This window comes from Micropterus salmoides, unplaced genomic scaffold, assembly GCF_014851395.1.
Source record: "Micropterus salmoides isolate LMB-PRFRI ecotype aquatic unplaced genomic scaffold, ASM1485139v1 Ms_hic_scaffold_2, whole genome shotgun sequence".
In the NCBI taxonomy this organism is placed as follows: Eukaryota; Metazoa; Chordata; class Actinopteri; order Centrarchiformes; family Centrarchidae; genus Micropterus; species Micropterus salmoides.
This window is the reverse complement of record NW_024041150.1, coordinates 45,784,437-45,803,739: the sequence shown is the minus strand read 5'-3', so window position 1 is coordinate 45,803,739 and position 19,303 is coordinate 45,784,437. Positions and strand designations below refer to the sequence as shown.

The 19,303-nt window shown below is 40.4% G+C and overlaps 4 protein-coding genes across 4 annotated transcripts in view; all 4 read right to left on the bottom strand.

Moving 5' to 3' along the window:
• LOC119912006 overlaps positions 1-3,211 on the bottom strand; it is a 4,252-nt gene extending 1,041 nt beyond the window's left edge. Inside the window, exons 1-7 of the mRNA XM_038730979.1 lie at positions 2,574-3,211; positions 1,722-1,761; positions 1,514-1,635; positions 1,325-1,421; positions 1,099-1,225; positions 326-910; positions 41-228 (exon numbers count right to left, since the gene is read on the bottom strand). Coding sequence (XP_038586907.1) covers positions 41-228; positions 326-910; positions 1,099-1,225; positions 1,325-1,421; positions 1,514-1,635; positions 1,722-1,724 — 1,122 coding nt within the window. The 5' untranslated portion in view covers positions 1,725-1,761; positions 2,574-3,211. The remainder of the gene's footprint in view (positions 1-40; positions 229-325; positions 911-1,098; positions 1,226-1,324; positions 1,422-1,513; positions 1,636-1,721; positions 1,762-2,573) is intronic.
• Positions 3,212-5,367: 2,156 nt separating this feature from the next.
• Positions 5,368-11,298, bottom strand: LOC119911301. The gene is made up of 12 exons (XM_038730134.1): positions 11,160-11,298; positions 10,286-10,340; positions 10,079-10,200; positions 9,888-9,984; positions 9,658-9,784; positions 8,882-9,466; positions 8,617-8,800; positions 8,189-8,412; positions 8,023-8,094; positions 7,763-7,935; positions 6,487-6,738; positions 5,368-6,396 (listed from the first exon to the last, which is right to left on the bottom strand). Exons 1-12 carry the CDS (start codon positions 11,231-11,233, stop codon positions 5,467-5,469), a joined length of 2,895 nt encoding a protein of 964 aa, XP_038586062.1. The 5' UTR covers positions 11,234-11,298; the 3' UTR covers positions 5,368-5,466.
• Positions 11,299-12,405: 1,107 nt separating this feature from the next.
• On the bottom strand, positions 12,406-16,652 carry LOC119912005. Its single transcript, XM_038730978.1, has 8 exons — positions 16,541-16,652; positions 15,782-16,366; positions 15,515-15,692; positions 15,009-15,232; positions 14,843-14,914; positions 14,582-14,754; positions 13,428-13,679; positions 12,406-13,341 (listed from the first exon to the last, which is right to left on the bottom strand). The coding sequence occupies exons 1-8, from the start codon at positions 16,650-16,652 to the stop codon at positions 12,439-12,441; spliced, it is 2,499 nt and encodes an 832-aa protein (XP_038586906.1). The 3' UTR covers positions 12,406-12,438.
• Positions 16,653-17,932: 1,280 nt separating this feature from the next.
• On the bottom strand, positions 17,933-18,886 carry LOC119912004 (histone-lysine N-methyltransferase KMT5C-like). The gene has a single exon (XM_038730977.1). It carries the CDS (start codon positions 18,884-18,886, stop codon positions 17,933-17,935), a length of 954 nt encoding a protein of 317 aa, XP_038586905.1.
• Between the last annotated feature and the right edge of the window lie 417 nt (positions 18,887-19,303).

The following is a 19,303-nucleotide window of genomic DNA, read 5'->3' as shown; positions in this document are numbered from 1 at the left end:
AAAAAATATATATATAATATTTCTGGACCAAGAAAAACACTTGCCCACACAACTTGTCCATTTGGTTCAGGAATCTTAGGTCACTGGAGACAATCTTGGAGGGTAGACCAGCAGCCATGTAGAGGCAAAACTGAAGAGCATGGCCTGAGGACCTCCTTGCATTGCTCCTGTCTTTCCGTCCAGTCCGTGGCCCCAGGCGAAACTTGAAGAAGTCTTCAACAGCCTTTTCTGCAAAACAAACATGAAAAGGGAAAGAAACATACTAACAAAAACCATCTCTCTACTCTCTCCCCCAAATTGTAATAGAAAAGAATGAATAACTCACCATAGAAACAAGAATCCTTCTTTCCCTTGCCGACATGCTCACTGTTTTGAACAGATAGAGGTGCTTTAAATGGAGTGGGTTTCTGTTGCTGAATTTCCATCAAACACTCCACCTTTTTTTCCAACTGCTGCAACCTGGAATCCAACTTCTCCCAGTTGGACGTGCAGTCCCTTGACATTGAACCAGTCGAGTGATGAATATGGCCACTCAAGTGCTCCGGTAGGTTAAAAGAAGTCACAGTCTCACGTGAAGGCGGAGGCATGGATGCACATAGGGCGGTGGAAGGAATTTGGTGACTGGTAGAAGAGTTTTTTGCCCCAGAAACAGGGGTGGAAGAAAACTGTTGACCAATTTGTTGATGTGGGTGATTGGAGGAGGACAAGGTATGAACGCGATCCTTTCCTTGAGGTGTGAGGGAGGGGCATTGGAAGGCAGAATGTATTCCAGTCACAGGATGGTTTGTGGATGTTGAACTGATACTCAAGGCCTCCTCCTCCTCCCTGAACTCTGATCCCTCTGGCTCCTCCGACAGTTCCTCAGAAACAGCCTCCTCAATGATCTCTCCAATGGGCAGAACAAACTTCTCTAAAATAAAGTGTAGGAGATTTGTAAGTTTAAACCCTTGGGTTCCAAATTTCAGTCTATATGTATTATATTTGCTTGTCACACAGAAGCCCTTAGATTTTGAATAGGATTTGATGATGTAAGCATCCTTTTCAGTGCCCCTATCAAATCAATATATATATCGTAATGTTAAGACAACTTAAAATTACCATGTTCAGTCGTAACACCCAAGTCCAAGCTGGATACCATGGGCACATCAGGGTTGGACTCACGCAGTTCTGCCAGCTCTTTAACTATGACTGCTCTCTTGGCCTGCTTCATGATCGGTTCTCGCTCCTTTCAACAATTTTTTTCATGACATCAAAGTAGCATTGGATGGAAACATGATTTACAACAGATTTTGCAGACTTTATTGTCATAAATTGAATATCCTACCTCTGCTGAACCAATTTTGTGTGCTGTTTGTAAGTGTTTATCAAGGCGGACGAGATTTCTCTTCCCACACATTGTGCATTCCAAGGATTTGCTACTTCTGTGTTGGGAAATGGGGGGGGAAAGCTTTCAGGAAATCAGTGCAAATAAAAATTAAGAAAATATATAAAAACATATTTATCTTGATCGAACCGTGAATTTCCATATTGCATCAGAAGCTGGAACTCTTCTTTGTTTGGAATGGTGTGGTAGATTTTAAGGTGTTGCCTTAAGTAACTGACATTTTTGTAACACAGCCCGCACAGTCGCTCACTCTGTGAAAGATTAAAAATAGCACAAATAAAGCTCTGTATCGTCAACAAACCATCATAAAATGCACTTCCTACTGATATACACTTACCATCCTGCCAACCAGGTAATGAAGATCTCCTGTTAGATCTCTGCATTTAGAGGAAGTTAGAAAGACAAGTGTTAAAAAATGTTAACACCGGGGAACATTAAAAAAATCAAACCTGTTCAGCAGGACTGCTAAAATAACTTTTAAATGTGTGATTTTTTATATTAGCAATTGTTTATTGACATCCTTTGCCACCTGTTTTGATATACTGAAAATGATTTCTTTTCCTGACATGATTCTTGAACTTAATTTCTAACACAGTGCATTTCAAACAGGTTAATCTTTTTTAAAACTCCTTCACACTCTTACAATAATTTTATCAATAGCTTTCAGAAACATTTCCACCTTCTAGACTCCATATCTGTCTCTTCTCGGCCCTAGACGCCCTTCTTTCTGGCTGTCCTTTCATAACGGGTCTAGGATTCTGCTTGTTCCTTCTTTTTTTTGACTTTATTTGTAAAATCCACAAAATCCAGAATGAGTGGCAAAGGATTAAACCTACCACAATAACTTAAAAATGTATAATACTGCATTTAAGTAGTTGTAAAAGTAGAAAATTTTTAATATATTATTTTAATTTTTAATATATATTGGATTCAATCTACCTTCCAATTCTGGAGAGGAATTGGAAGGTAGATTGAAATTTGGAAATAAAATTGAGATTCCATATTTACATTTATGTCATAACATTTTCTTTTTTAACAGAAAATGCAATACAAAATACTTTTTAAAAGTTTAAAAATGCATAAAAACATGACATTGGGATGTTACTCACTGAAATAAGACAACACCAACCAAGTATCAACACTTTTGTATGAGACAAATATAAAAATATTTGAGAGAGCTGACACTCACCATGTGCTGAGTGCTCCTGCTGAAGCTCCTACTTCCTGTTGAAAGAGGAAGTCCAAGTTTCCATCTACATGCATTCAATACACAATAGATTGAAACATGGAAGTAAAGAACATTATTGATTAAATTTAAACTTGGAATTTATATTTTCTTTTTTCTATGTCCTATGAAATAGAAAGTAGACAATTTGGATCAATTTACAACATGAAAAACAAACAATAAGGCAGAGGCTTAAATAAGCTTCACTTGGCACTTGCAATGATCTATGTCAATCTGTATTCTGAGAGTATTCTGAGAGAAGCACTTATCCAGCTAGAAGATCTCAACCTTTCTCACCCCTCACCACTGTAGCTTAGCCCCCAATTTACTACCAACTGATGTCTTTGATTTATAACTGATCCGCTCTCACCTTGATAATACAATGTCTCTATTGTCTTGTCCACTTGAAGGTGTAGCCTCATGTGGCTACATTGGCATATGATTATATTCTCCGGTGTATTTGTTTGGACTAGCTTACCTGGCATCGCCCTGGCCTCCAGCACCACTGTGAGGAATCTTGGAGACATCTTTGATCAGGACACGTCGTTTAAGTCTCACATTAAGAAAATTTCAAGGACCACCTTTTTTCACCTACGTAATATTATGAAAATTAGAAACATTCTGTCTAAAAATGATGCAGAAAAACTAGTCCATGCATTTGTTACTTCTAGGCTGGATTACTGCAATTCCTTATTATCAGGCTGCTCGAAAAAGTCCATTAAGACTCTTCAGCTGATCCAGAACGCTGCAGCACGTGTTCTGACAGGAACCAGGAAAAGAGATCACATTTCTCCTGTCTTAGCTTCTCTGCATTGACTTCCAGTAAATTCCAGAATAGAATTTGAAATTCTCACCTACAAAGCTTTTAATAGTCAGGCACCATCTTATCTTAAAGAGCTCATAGAACCTTACTACCCCACCAGAGCACTGCGCTCTCAGAATGCATTCTCCAAAAGTAGACTAAGAGCCAGAATGTTCAGCTATCAAGCTCCTCTCCTGTGGAACCAGGTTCCAGTTTGGGTTCAGGAGGCAGACACCATCTCCACATTTAAGACTTTCCACTTTGATAAAGCTTATAGTTAGGGCTGGCTCAGGTTAGTCCTGAACCATCCCTTAGTTATGCTGCTATAGGCCTTGACTGCCGGGGGGATTTCCCATGATGCACTGAGGTCCTCTCTCCTCTACTTTCTCTCCCTCTGTATGCAACCTCGTCCCATTATTGCATGTTACTAACACAACTTCCCCCCTTTCCCGTAGTCTTGTGCTTTCTCTTCCCTGCCCTCTCTCCTCCTATCACTTCCTGCAGGTGTTTCTGGCTCTGGAGCTGTGGAGTCTGGATCTGTGTTCCTGCTCAACATGCTTTGCTGCAATTATTGTTACTAGTCCTATTATTATTATTGTTATTATAATCATTAAAATTGCGATTATTATCATTAACACTACTGTAAATATCTGTATCACATTTCATTTAGTCTATAGCAACATCATCTTTACTGTCCGTAGCTCTGTGTGTATATTGTATAGGCTGCCTCCCTTCTCTCTCTCTCTCTCTCTCTCCTTCACCCTCAATCGGTCGAGGCAGATGGCCACCCACCCTGAGCCATGGTTCTGCCTGTTTTTCCTTGCCTCTGTCGCCTAGTGTTTGCTCTTGGTTGGAATTTTTGGGCTTCTGTAAATAACATCACAGAGTTCGGTCTAGACCTGCTCTTTTATGAAAAGAACTGTGAGATAACTGTTGTTGTGATTTGGCGCTATATAAATAAAATTGAATTGAATTGAATTGAACCTGTACAACGAGGATTCTCATCCCCACTTGGCTGCTTTTTCAGCCCGTTCGAGAAATCATAATAACAAATCGGTGTTGACACCAGCACGGGTAACAATGAGGATTAAGAACATGTTATTATGATTTGTGTTTTCCTGGAATGCCCTGTCTAACCACCAGGCAACTCAAAATAGCCTGAAAGATGCTCATATTCCTCACCGACCATCTACAAGCTTCCTCTGGTACTTGGAATCAGGTTGCTCTCTCCCTCTGTCTGATTCCACAATTGTGTTCACTGAATAGATTAAAAATTTTTAATTATTTTGGCCATTAATAACTCATCATTACTTATACCGATAGTGATGCAGTCACCTGACTTGTACCTAGCATGATCCAGCTACCAGTCTTCGACACAGCAATCTACAATCTTCTATTGGTTGGAATCAACCTGCTCGCTCCTTCCATCTTTTACATACTAGCCTTTGAAGTACTTCCAGATGCTCATCCATTGATATTTTCAAAAATAACAATCCTATGAACTGTGGGTCTTGACAACTTACCATTACATTTACTCTCAGAACAACTTTGAAAACTAAATAAAAAATCAATTAGGAGACAGACAAGCATGTAAATTGGTCTCTGAAAATTTTACTTTCAACAATTTTGCTGAGATATTTTACATTTTTTAAGTTCAGTAAGTATGATCAAAATAAAAAGTGTGTGTGTGTGTGTGTGTGTGTGTGTGTGTGTGCGTGTGTGTATGTGTGTGTGTATATACGTGCATGTTTGCTTGTGCATGAGTGTGTGAGCATGTATTTGAAACAATCTAGCTAGACCAACTTGCAATCTAACACAGACAAACTATAAATTTAACAAAAAATGTAAATAAATCAAAGCGTCAGCATTCTTTCTCCTTTTAAAGCTAAATACACGTATATTACTATAAAACCTAAACTTTTTAAACATGATTATTCCTATCAAGGGGTAATCACATCCAAGGGGCAATATGTTTTAGTGTCTTGAATAAGGGAAATACACAAACCCAAAAACATCCTCTGATGGGGTTTGTGGCACATTCCAGGCCCTACCTGGCTAGGGCTTCTGCACATCCTCCGCTTGGGTTTGTGGCATCTGGTCTTCTGGTGTTTCTGGCACCAACTCTGGTGTCTCCTGGAATATAAGATTCAGAACACATTCTGGGTCCAGTCCCACTGGGGTTTGTGCATCCTTCTCCTCTTGTATTTGTATCAGCCAGTCGGGAGTCTGCTGTACGGGGCTCAAGGGTGCTGGCACATTCCCTGGGACCAGCTCAGTTTCGGGCACTGACACACAATCTGTGGTCTTGGCAGTGAGGGGCTCGGGCTCGCTACTTGGTTCCTCCAGAGCCGTCTGTGCTGCAAGGAACATGGTGCTCTGCTCAGTTAGGTGTGCAGGTAGGTTCTTTAGGTCGGCAAGGGGTGCTTGCCCAGGCAGGGCATTGGAAAGATTTGCTTTGAAGAGATAATACTCAGCAATTGGTTGGTGCAACTTCTCAACAACAATAGCACACTTCGAAGGTGTGTAGATATGTATTTCTGCAGATTCTTCAGTTAAGAAATCCAATTTCCTCTTAGACTTGAGAGGTTGCGCTGGTGGAAGGCTGTCCTGTGATGATGTGGGAACCTCACAACTGGAGGTTATTCTTGCCCCACTTCTTGCCTTGGAAGGCCTTCCACGTCTTTTACGCATGACCCTTAACTCCTCAGATGACAGTGAAGAGACGGACTCGTGGTCATCGTAGATTGGCTCCTCATCCTCTGTGCTTGTCTCTGGTGTGTCGTCTGATGAAGTATCAGTTATCTTTTCATCCTCTTCAGAGGGTTTTGCAATGGCCATCTTTAAAGCCTTTAGTCTCAGCCTCCTTGTCTCATATCCTGTGACTTTGTCTGGCAGAGCCACATAAAATCTCTCTGCCGTGCTGGGGTCGTGGCACATGGCTTTTGCCACCTGTTTTCTCTCCTTTTCAGAGAGGTATTGGTTGGCCTGGAAACCCCAGCAAAGAAATAAAAAATTACCAACTATGACTTCAAAATCCATCCTATGGCCAGATCCTATCTTGCATTAAGTACTTACTTGAGTAGAGACACTGCTCCGGATCTTGTTAAAACTGATTGTGCCCTTCATTCCACAGTCCACCCAAGCGAGATGAAGGAAGTGCCCGGCCTTACCAATCTGTTTTCCAAGTGTTGTGTGGAAAACATAATCACTGGCCTGACCTTGAGGACAGCACTTGAAGTTGACGAGGTTTTCCAGCCACCTAAATTCCTCCTCATTTAGGTTGAATGCAGCCTGACCAAATGACTGCATGGTTTTGTGGTCATCCACCTTGGGAAATGAAATTCAGAAAATCATGATTTGTCTGAGTGGATGCACTTAAATTAAACAAAAGCAATCACCAATGACTGTTGACTTGTAGCTGGGAGATGAGGCCACACGTCACATCTAAAAGCTTCCATTGGTACTTGGACTCAACATGCACTCTAAATCTGTCTTAAATATATCAGCCTTCAAAGTGATTCCAGATATGCATCTATGGCCCACTCAGTAGATGAGAATTTGGAATCAACTATTCCTTTAGTAACTCAACACTTCATTAAAGTACAGTGATGCAGCCACCTGTCTTTGATATAGCAAACTACAAGCTTCCATTGGTACCTAGAATCAAACCATTTTCTCAATCAGTTATTGAAACACCAGCCTTTGAAGTGCACCCAAAATGTCATCCATATAATGCATGAATTTGGAATCATTTGATCCCCTAATCCCCTCCTCATGATTACTTGTGCCTACAGACATGCAGCTACCTTTGATGCAGCAATCTACAAGCATCTGTTTGTACTTGGAATCGGTCTGCTTTCTCCCTTGGTCTTGAAAATATAGGAATTCCGGTGTGATTCCAGAATTTAATATATGGCCCACTTAATAGACGAGAATCTGGAATCTACTGGTTATGATCTCTAGCGTGATGGTGACACCTGTCTTTGCTTCCATTGCCACCTAGAACCAATCCATTCCCTCAATAACATTTTGAAATGACAGACTTTGTATTACACTAAATTATCATCTATTTAATACAATAGATAAGATTACTACTAAAACTTCTTGCAAATGAACAAATGAGCAGTGTTTCCACTTTATTTTATCACCAGAATTTATCTATTGTTTTATTTAAAATAATTGCAGCCATTTTTATTTTTAAATTAGAAATTTTTTTGAAACTGCTTTAACCCCTCAGCTTTCACTTGAAATGTGCACTAAAGATGGTTTCACTTAGGAAGGGATGACATGTAGTCCAGGTTAAAAAGTCCAGCCCAGCGTAAATTACCCCCCGAAAAATAGAGGTACTAACCAGAACTTGGAATCTCTTGCCATGATTCCAACCGACAAAGTTGACCACATTTTCCTTTGTCATGTTGGTGAGGACAACCGATCTGTGTCCAGTGAGGATGCACAGGTAGCCCATGATGTAGCCCATTAGCTTAGAATGCTCATTCTCCTGATTTCCACTGCTCTCCAATAGATCTGCAAAACACCATTAAAAAAATGTTGGTTGTGAATGTAAGCAACCGAAAAATGAGTATTGCAGCATAAATAATTAAGTCTACTAACCAAACAGTTTAGGAATGTTTTCCCTCGCAGCTGTCATGAAAGCGCTTTCCTGAGCTGCATGAAGCTGATCATCTGTGAAAATAGTGCGAAATGCACCACAGTCGATGAGAATCCAATTTGTAATTTTTTGTGAGAACAAGATCAAGAAGACCTTGATAAAAAGTACCTGTTTTACGACGCAACACTTTTTGCCGGTGGACAACCAGCGTTCTTTGAATCTCGGCCTGGATCCTCTTCAGCTCGTACAGGATTTTATTTATTTCATTCTGTTTGAGCTTACTTTGAGTCAGGAAGGAGTTTTCAATATGCTTGAAAAACATAATCACGTTGGTCAACATGTTTTTCATTGATGAGGGTGCGTAGCCCTTCTGGACCAGGTATGTTGGCCAACTATGGAAAAAGGTAAGCCATTACAAGCCACTCTTACTTCCAATTCCACCACCACATTTGACATTCCATATTTACATCTATTTCCCAACATCAGAAATCATCATTTTGAATCCATAGATAAGATTTGGGGAGTAATTTGTGCTAACATAAAAAGCATAAAGTATAATATTTCTGGACCAAGAAAAACATGAAAAAAAAACTTACCCACGCAACTTGTCCATTTGGTTCAGGAATCTTAGGTCACTGGAGACGATCTTGGAGGGTAGACCAGCAGCCATGTAGAGGCAAAAGCGAAAAGCATGGCTTGAACACTGTCTTGCATTTTCCCTGTCCTTCCTTCCAGTCCGTGGCCCCAGGCGAAACTTGAAGAAGTCTTCTACAGCCTTTTCTGCAAAATAAACATTAAAAATAATATAACCTTCTAACTATCTCTCCCCGAGATTGTAACAGCAAAAAATTAATAACTTACCAAAGAAACAAGCGCCCTTTTTTCCCTTGCCGACATGCTCACTTTTTTGAACAGATAGAGGTGCTTTGGTCAGGATGGGTGTCTGTTGCTGCATTGCCATCAAACTGTCCACCTTTTTTTCCAACTGCTGCAACCTGGAATCCAACTGCTCGCAGTAACACATGCTGTCCCTTGACATTGAACCAGTCGAGTGTTCACTGTGGCCACTCAAGTGCCCCGGTAGGTTAGAAGAAATCACTGTCTCGTGTGAAGGCGGAGGCATGGATGCACACAGGGCGGTGGAAGGGATTTGGTGACTGGCAGAGGAGTTTTGGGCCCCAGAAACAGGGGTGGAAAACAGCAGCTGACCAGTGTGTTCAGGAAGGTCACTGGAGGACGACATGTTGTAATCATGATCCTGTCTTTGAGTTATAGGGGTGGAACATTGGAATTCAGAATGTATTGCAGTCGCAGGATGGTTGTTGGATGATGAATTGATACTCGAGGCCTCCTCCTCTTCCCTGTACTCCAATCCCTCTGGCTCCTCTCTCAGTTCCTTGGAAGTAGCCTCCTCAATTATCTCTCCAATGGGCGGAACAAATTCCTCTAAAATAAAGTGTAGGAGATTTTAATTGTAAATTTAAACCCTTGGGTTCCAAATTTTACTCTATGTGCATTATTTGGTTGCTACACAGAAGCCACTAGTATTTGAATAGGATGTCATAATGTAAGGCTCCTTTTCAGTGCCCCTATCATGTCCACATATATATCATAACATTAACAGAATTTAAAATTACCATGTTCCATGGTAACTCCCATGTCCAAGCTGGATACCATGGGCACATCAGGGTTGGACTCACGCAGTTCTGCCAGCATTTTAACTATGACTGCTCTCTTGGCCTGCTTCATGATCGGTTCTCGCTCCTTTCAACAATTTTATTCATGAGATCAAAGTAGCATTAGATGGAAAAACACATGATTTACAACAGATTGTGCAGATGTTACAGTCACAAATTGAATCTCCTACCTCTGCTGAACCAATTTTATGCGCTATTTGTAAGTGTTTATCAAGGCGGACGAGATTCCCCTTCCCACATATTGGGCATTCCAAGGATTTGCTAGTTCTATGGTGCGAAATGGGAAAAAAAGAGCTTTCAGGAAATCAGTGCAAATAACAAAAATAAATAACACACAAAAATATATTTATCTTGATCCAACCGTGAATTCCCATATCGCATCAAAAGCTGGAACTCTTCTTTGTTCTGAATGGTGTGGGACACTTTCAGGTGTTGCTTTAAGTTGCTGAAGTTGTGGAAACACAGCCCGCACAGTCGCTCACTCTGTGGAAGATTAAAAATAGCACAAATGAAGCTTTGTTTCATCAACAACCATCATAAAGGGCACTCCCTACTGATATACACTTACCATCCTGCCAACCAGGTAAGGAAGATCTTCTGTTAGACCTCTGCATTTAGAGTGGCTAAGAAAGAAAAGTGTTTAAAATGTCAACATTGAGGAAAACGGAGCACATTTAACCAATAAAAACTTGTGTGAAGACAAGCCAGGTCACAAAATATTCTTTTTTATTTCTTCTTATGACGGTATTTAGCAGTAGAACAGACCTGAAATGCGTTGCCTGCCCTACAACAATACAATATCTTTTTTATGCTTACTTAAAAGTTTTTTATTGACATACTTTGCCTTCTGTTTTGATATATTTAGACAGCTTTCCTTTCCTGACATGATTCTTGAACTTAATTTCCAACACATTGCATGTCAAACAGGTTAATCTTTTTTTACACTTCCATTCAATTGTTTTATCAGTACCTTTAAGAAACATTTCCCCCTTCTAGACCTCTTTTCTGCCTCTTCTGGGCCTTAGACACTCTTCTTTCTATCTGTCCTTTCAGAGCTTGTCTAGCACTTATCATTCTTTTAATTAAATTAATTGAAAAATCCAGAATGAGGGGCAAAGGCAGACACCTACCACAATAACTTTGGGCAGCATCTAAGTAGCTGTAAAAGTATAAAATGTTGAATATAGATATTCTTTTCATATTTCAATCTATGAACTAATTGGAAGGTAGATTGAAATTTGGAAATAAAATTGACATTCCACATTTACATCTATGTCATAACATTTTCGTTTTTAACAGAAAATGCAATACAAAATACATTTTAAGTTTGAAAATGCATAAAACACATGGCACTGGGATGTAACTCACTGACAAAGACAAAATCAACCAAATATCAACCCTTTTGCAGAAAGAAATGTATAAATTACAGACCTAACACTCACCATGTGCTCAATGCTCCTGCTGAAGTCACTACTTCCTGTTGAAAGAGGAAGTCCAAGTTTCCATCTACATGCATTCATTATACAACAGATTGAAACATGGAATGTCAGGACAGTATTGATTAAATTTAAACTTGGACTTTTGGTTATCTTTTTTCTACTTCCTGTGAGAAAGGAAGTACACAATTTGGATCTATTTAAGACATGATCCTTGTTCATCATCACTTTCAGGTAGTTACAACACTTAATGAGGTGAAAAATCTCAATTGTGATTTTTGATGAAATTAATCACACATCTAACTCCAAATTGCCTGAAAGGTGCCCATCCTCCTCATTGCAGGGCCTACACACACACACACACACACACACACACACACACACACACACACACACACAAACACACACTTACTATAAACAAGCTTCAATTGGCACTTGGAATATCCTGCTCTCTCCCTCTGTCTTAAAAATATCAGCCTTCAAAGTGATGCCAGAATTTTCATTGACTCAATAGATACAAATTTGGAATCATTTTGTCCATTAGTAACTCATCATTGCTTATTCCAGTAGTGATGAGGCCAACTGGCTGATGCAGCTACCAGTCTTCAATACAGTAATCTACAAGCTTCTATTGGTGAGTCAACCCACCCTCTCCTTACATCGTTTACATACTAGCCTTTGCAGTACTTCCAGATGCTCATTTATGGCTATTCTCAAAAACAACAATCTTGAGAACTGTGGGTCTTGACAACACATTACATTTACTCAGAACAATCAAAACAACTTTCAAAATTAAAAAAACATACTCAAAAAAGGAGGCAGACACAAGCATGTAAATTGGTCTTAGAAACACTTACTTTGAACAATTCTGCTGAGATATTTTTAATAATTTTGGTAAATAAGTATAATCAAAAGTAAAAGAGTGTGTGTGTGCGCAACTGTGTGAGACTGCAAGTGTGTCTAGATAGACTGGCAACATTAAGACACAACTATAAGCAAATTATACATTTACAGACAAAAGTAATAAATCAGAACGTCAGCATTCCTTCTCGTTTTAAAGATGAACATATGAATTAAACCTTATATTTTTAACCATGAGTAATACCCATCCAGGGTTAATCTCCTCCTAGGGGCACTGTTTTTGTCTCCCGGGTAAGGGGACATTCACAAACCCAAAAACCTCCTCTGATGGCGTTCGTGGCACCAACTCCTGGGTCACCTGCATGATAGGTTTTTGAGCACATGCCAGGGTCCAGCCTGGCTAGGGCTTCTGCACCTCCTCTGCTTAGGTTTGTGGCATCTGGTCTTCTGGTGTTTCTGACACCAACTCTGGTCTCTCCTGGAACATAAGATTCAGAACACATTCTGGGTCCAGTCCCACTGGGGTTTGTGCATCCTTCTCCTCTTGTATTTGTATCAGCCAGTCGGGAGTCTGCTGTACGGGGCTCAAGGGTGCTGGCACATTCCCTGGGACCAGCTCAGTTTCGGGCACTGACACACAATCTGTGGTCTTGGCAGTGAGGGGCTCGGGCTCGCTACTTGGTTCCTCCAGAGCCGTCTGTGCTGCAAGGAACATGGTGCTCTGCTCAGTTAGGTGTGCAGGTAGGTTCTTTAGGTCGGCAAGGGGTGCTTGCCCAGGCAGGGCATTGGAAAGATTTGCTTTGAAGAGACAATCATCAGCAATTGTTTGGCGCAACTTCTCATCACCACAAGAAAACTTTGAAGGTGTGCAGACAAGTATTTTTGAGCCGTCTTCCATTGAGAAATCCAATTGCCTCTTGGACTTGAGAAGTTGAGCTGGTGGAAGTCTGTCCTGTGATGGTGCGGGAACCTCACAACTGGAGGAGATTCTAATCCCGCTACTTGACTGGAAAGGCCTTCCACGTCTTTTACGCATGATCCTTAACTCTTCAGATGACAGTGAAGAGGACTCGTGGTCATCGTAGATTGGCTCCTCATCCTCTGTGCTCGCCTTTGGTGTGTCTTCTAATGACTTATCAGTGTTGTTTTCATCCTCCTCAGAGATGTTCACAATGGTCATCTTTAACGCCTTTGGTCTCGGCCACCTTGTCTCATATGCCGTGACTTTTTCTGGTAGAGCCACATAAAATCTCTCTGCCGTGCTGGGGTTGTGGCACATGGCTTTTGCCACCTGTTTTCTCTCCTTCTCAGAGAGGTATTGGTTGGCCTGGAAAGCCCAAGAAATAAAAAGTTACCAATTACAACTTTAAAAACCATCCTATAGCCAGATCCTATCTTGCATTAAGTACTTACTTGAGTAGAGACACTGCTCCGGATCTTGTTAAAACTGATTGTGCCCTTCATTCCACAGTCCACCCAAGCGAGATGAAGGAAGTGCCCGGCCTTACCAATCTGTTTTCCAAGTGTTGTGTGGAAAACATAATCACTGGCCTGACCTTGAGGACAGCACTTGCAGTTGACGAGGTTTTCCAGCCACCTAAATTCCTCCTCATTTAGGTTGAATGCAGCCTGACCAAATGACTGCATGGTTTTGTGGTCATCAACCTTGGGAAATGAAATTCAGAAAATCATGATTTGTCTGAGTGGATGCACTTAAATTATACAAAACAAATCACCAATGACTGTTGACTTGTAGCTGGGAGATGAGGCCACACACCAGATCTAAAAGCTTCCATTGGTACTCAGACTCAACCTGCACTCTCCTTCTGTCTTAAATATATCAGCCTTCAAAGTGATTCCAGAATTGCATCTATGGCCCACTCAGTAGATGAGAATTTGGAACCAACTGGTCCTTTAGTAACTCAACACTGCATTAAAGTACAGTGATGCAGCCACCTGTCTTTAATATAGCAAACTACAAGCTTCCATTGGTACCTAGAATCAAACCATTTTCTCAGTTGTTCAAATACCAGACTTTGAAGTACAACCAAAATGTCATTCATTTAATGCAATAGATGACAAATTGGTCCCATAAACAATATTACTCGTACTTGAAGTGATACAGCTACATGTGTGTCATACATTAATCTTCCAGCTTGTGTTGGTGCTTGGAATCGGCCTAGTTCCTCAATCAGTTTTTCCAAACAAGGAATTCCGGTGTGTCTAGGTCAAGTGTGTAATTTTTAGTTATCAAGTTTACATGCTGAAATAGCAAGCCCACAAAAAAAAAATTTGTGCTTTTGAGTGACATGTTTACAACCCAAATTCCACCCCCCAGACAGAAGTGTTTCAGCATTATTTTACCATCAGAATTTATCTGTAGTTTTATTTAATATATTTACAGCCATTTTTTATTTTTGGAATTTGAAAACTTTCTCTTGGAAGAGAAACTGCTCATTTAACCCCTCAGCTTTCACTTGATATGTGCATTAACGGATGGTTTCACTCCAAGAAGAAACTAATCCGAAAGGGAATAAATAAACTCCAAAAACAACAGAGGTACTAACCAGGACTTGGAATATCTCGCCATGATTCCAACAGTCAAAGTTGACCACATTTTCCTTTGTCATGTTGGTGAGGACAACCGATCTGTGTCCAGTGAGGATGCACAGGTAGCCCATGATGTAGCCCATTAGCTTAGAATGCTCATTCTCCTGATTTCCACTGCTCTCCAATCGTTCTACAAAACATCATAAAAAAAAATGTTGGTTGTGAATGTAAGCAACCGAAAAACGAGCATTACAGCATAAATAATTAAGTATACTTACCAAACAGCTTAGGAATTTTTTCCCTCGCAGCTGTCATGAAAGTGCTTTCCTGAGCTGCATGAAGCTGATCATCTGTGAAAATAGTGCGAAATGCACCACAGTCGATGAGAATCCAATTTGTAATTTTTTGTGAGAACAAGATCAAGAAGACCTTGATAAAAAGTACCTGTTTTAGGACGCAACACTTTTTGCCGGTGGACAACCTGCGTTCTTTGAATCTCAGCCTGGATCCTCTTCAGCTCGTACAGGATTTTATTTATTTCATTCTGTTTGAGCTTACTTTGAGTCAGGAAGGCGTTTTCAACGTGCTTGAAAAACATAATCACGTTGGTCAAAATGTTTTTCATTGATGAGGGTGCGTAGCCCTTCTGGACCAGGTATGTTGGCCAACTATGGAAAAAGGTAAGCCGTTACAAGCCACTCTTACTTCCAATTCCACCACCACATTTGACATTCCATATTTACATCTATTTCACAACAGAGATTATAATTTTGAATCCATAGATAAGATTTGGGGAGTAATTTGTGCCTGCATAAAAAATATATGTAATAATTCTGGGCCTTGAAAAATATGAAAGAAAAATACTTCCTTATGTTTTACTTTTAAGCACTTTTTGACCTGTCTGTGAAAGGTGCTATATAAAAAGTTTCCTTATTTTCTTTTTTACTTACCCACGCAACTTTTCCATTTGGTTCATGAACCTTAGGTCACTGGAGACGATCTTGGAGGGTAGACCAGCAGCCATATAGAGGCAAAAGCAAAGAGCATGGCTTGAAGACTTCCTTGCATTTTCTCTATCTTTCCTTCCAGGCCCCAGGCGAACCTTGAAAAAGTCGTCAACAGTATTTTCTGCAAAACAAACGTGAAATGGAAAACCATCTATCCATAACCGTCATTCTCCTCTCCCAAATTGTAATAGAAAGGAATGAATAACTTACCATAGAAAAAAGTGCCCTTCTTTCCCTTGTTGACATGCTCACTTTTTTGAACAGATAGAGGTGCTTTGGTCAGGATGGGTGTCTGTCGCTGCATTGCCATCAAACAGTCCATCTTTTTTTCCAGCTGCTGCAATCTGGAATCCAACTTCTCCAAGATGCACATGCAGTCCCTTGACACTGAACCAGTCAAGAGCTGACTATGGCCACTCAAGTGCCCCGATAATTTAAAAGAAGACACAGTCTCACGTGAAGGCGGAGGCATAGACCCACACAGGGCGGTGGGAGGGATTTGGTGACTGGCAGAGGAGTTTTGGGCCCCAGAAACAGGGGTGGAAAACAGCAGCTGATCAGTATTTTGAGGAAGGTCGCTGGAGGAGGACATGCTGTAATCACGATCCTGTCTTTGAGGTGTGGGGGTGGAACATTGGAAGGCAGAATGATTTCCAGTCGCAGGATGGTTGTTGGATGATGAATTGATACTCAAGGCCTCCTCCTCTTCCCTGTACTCTGATCCCTCTGGCTCCTCCCTCAGTTCCTTGGATGCAGCCTCCTCAGTGATTTCTCCAGTAGGCAGAACATATTCCTCTTAAATAGTTTAAAGTTTAAAGCCTTGGGATACAAATTTCAGTCTATATGTGTAATATTTGGTTGTTACACAGAAGTCATTAGAGTTTGAACACGATATGATGATTTAAGCCTCCTTTTCAGTGCCCCTATCAAATCGATATATATCATAACATTAACAGAACTTAAAATTACCATGTTCTGTGGTAACATCCAAGTCCAAGCTGGATACCATGGGCACATCAGGGTTGGACTCACGCAGTTCTGCCAGCATTTTAACTATGACTGCTCTCTTGGCCTGCCTCATGATCGGTTCTCGCTCCTTTCAACAATTTTTTTCATGAAATCAAAAGTGGCATTAGATGGACAAACATGATTTACAACAGATTGTGCAGAAATTGAATCTCCTACCTCTGCTGAACCAATGTTGTGTGCTTTTTGTAAGTGTTTATCAAGGCGGACGAGATTCCCCTTCCCACATATTGTGCATTCCAAGGATTTGCTAGTTCTGTGGTGCGAAATTAACAATAAATGTTGAGGAAATCAGTGCAAATAACAAAAATAAATACAACATGTAAAACTGTATTTATCTTGATCCAACCGTGAATTCCCATATTTCATCAGAAGCTGGAACTCTTCTTTGTTCTGAATGGTGTGGGACACTTTCAGGTGTTGCTTTAAGTTGCTGAAGTTGTGGAAACACAGCCCGCACAGTCGCTCACTCTGTGGATGATTAAAAATAGCACAAATAAAGCTCTGTATTGTCAACAAACCATCATAAAGGGCACTCCCTACTGATATACACTTACCATCCTGCCAACCAGGTAAGGAAGATCTTCTGTTAGGCCTGTGCATTTAGAGTGGGAGAAAGAAGAAAGGCAAATGTTAAAAAATCTTTTAGGACCCAATAGCTTAACATGAAGGCTGAGCAGACACAGTTTGATGATTTAATAAAGCAAAACAAAAGTGAGGACAGTTACTGAGAGTGGTTGAGTCCAAAGCAATCCAAAAAAGTAACAAACAGTCCAAATGAAAAAAGGTGATCCAAACAGAAATCCAAATGGGCACAAAATATCCTCAGAACAGTCTGAGAACCACCTGCTACAATGACATGGACTGTGGAAAACACAGGCAATATACTCACACACACACGGCTAGCAAGCAGGGAGGGAAACACAACACAACGAACAAAGGCAAAACTGAAAAGAAGATAAAAGACAGAACTGAATCCCAAAACACAAACTAAATAATAGATACAGAACAGACTAAATAACAGAACTGGCGGAGAACTAAATTAAACAGCTCAGACAGGCAGAATATGACAAACAGGGTAAAACGGAGCACACATAAACCATAAAACCTTTTTCAGGTGCACTGGCAAAATAACTTTAGAGGTGTGAAGGGATAACAATACCTTCTTGATGCTTACTTGTCAATTGTTTATTGACATGATTTGCCATCTATTTTGTTATTTGAACAGCTTTCCTTTCCTGACATGATTCTTGAACTTTATTTATAACACAGCGCATGCCCAACCTGTTCATCATTGTTTACACTCCCTTACCATCATCATTTTATCAATAGCTTTCAAAAATATTTGCCCCTTCTGTTACCTTCAGCTGTGGAGATCTCCGTTCTTCTTCCCTGCCTTTTCTGGGCCCTGGACATTTTTCTTTCTGGCTGACCTTTCAGAGCTGGTCCAGAAATCTGCTTGTTCCTTCTTTTTCTTTTTAGATGAAGATATCTCTCCCTCAGTTGGTACTTTTTGCTCACAGGGTCCTTTGTTTCCTCAAAATGGAGCTGCTTCCCTCTGTGTTTGAAATGACCCTCTCCATTCCCTTCACAAGTGCAGCATTCACACTTTTCATTTTGATCCCCAAAAAAGCTGGAACCATAGTAACACGTAATCTCCTCCCCAGGTGAGATTGGTCGAATCACTTCAACATAAGCGATATTCTTCTCACTAGCAAGAAACTTGCAGTTTGGTTTACAGTCATGGTTTATGAAAGCTGCAGGCCCAAGCCACAGCTGAGCAGAATGTTTGCGCATTGAATACATCACGCTGAAGTCATTGATTCCTGCCTTCAGAACATTGCTGTCAGCAGGGCTAAACTCTGCTATGCAGCCCAGCAAGACCTCAATACGTTGTCCTGCAAACCAGTGCCTTGTAGAGGTTACCTTTGCTCCATTGGTCTCTGAAGAGTATCTCGCACAGGACTCTATCTTGACACCACTGTCCAACAGGAAGGCACTGAAGTAGCGATAAACATGTTCCCTCAGTAGGTCTTGATGATGGCTTCCCAGAGAATTAAAACAGTCACCAGCCAGTTTTGTCAGCGCCTCAAAAGTCTTGTTGAAGTCATGTGTATTCTCAAATTGCACCAAAGTTTCTTTGAGATTACCCCAATGTTGTATCTCTGGTAGAGGACTGATATTCATTTTATGGGTTCTGAAGCCAAGCAGAGGGTCCAACACCAAAGCAGTTGCCAGGTCATTGGTCTCACACAGTTCCTTCACACTCATTCTGGTACATCTGTCCATTTTTCCCCACAGTCAGCATGCTGGGAATCAACATAAATCTGTTAGATAGATAGAACATAACAGTTTTTTTGCTGTCTCTTTTTGATTTCAATCTATTAACTAAGTCAATGGTAAATTGAAATTTGGAAAATAAATTGACATTCCACATTTACATCTATGTGATAACATTTAAATTTTTAACAGAAAATGCAATAAAAACTACTTTTTACAAGTTCAAAAATGCATAAAACATAACATTGGGATGTTACTCACTGAAATAAGACAACACAAACCAAGTATCAACACTTTTGTATGAGAAAAATATATAAATTACAGAGCTGAGATTTGCTCACCATGTACTCAATGCTCCTGCTGAAGCTTCTACTTCCTGTTGACAAAGGAAGTCCATTTTTTCATCTACAGACATTATATAATAGA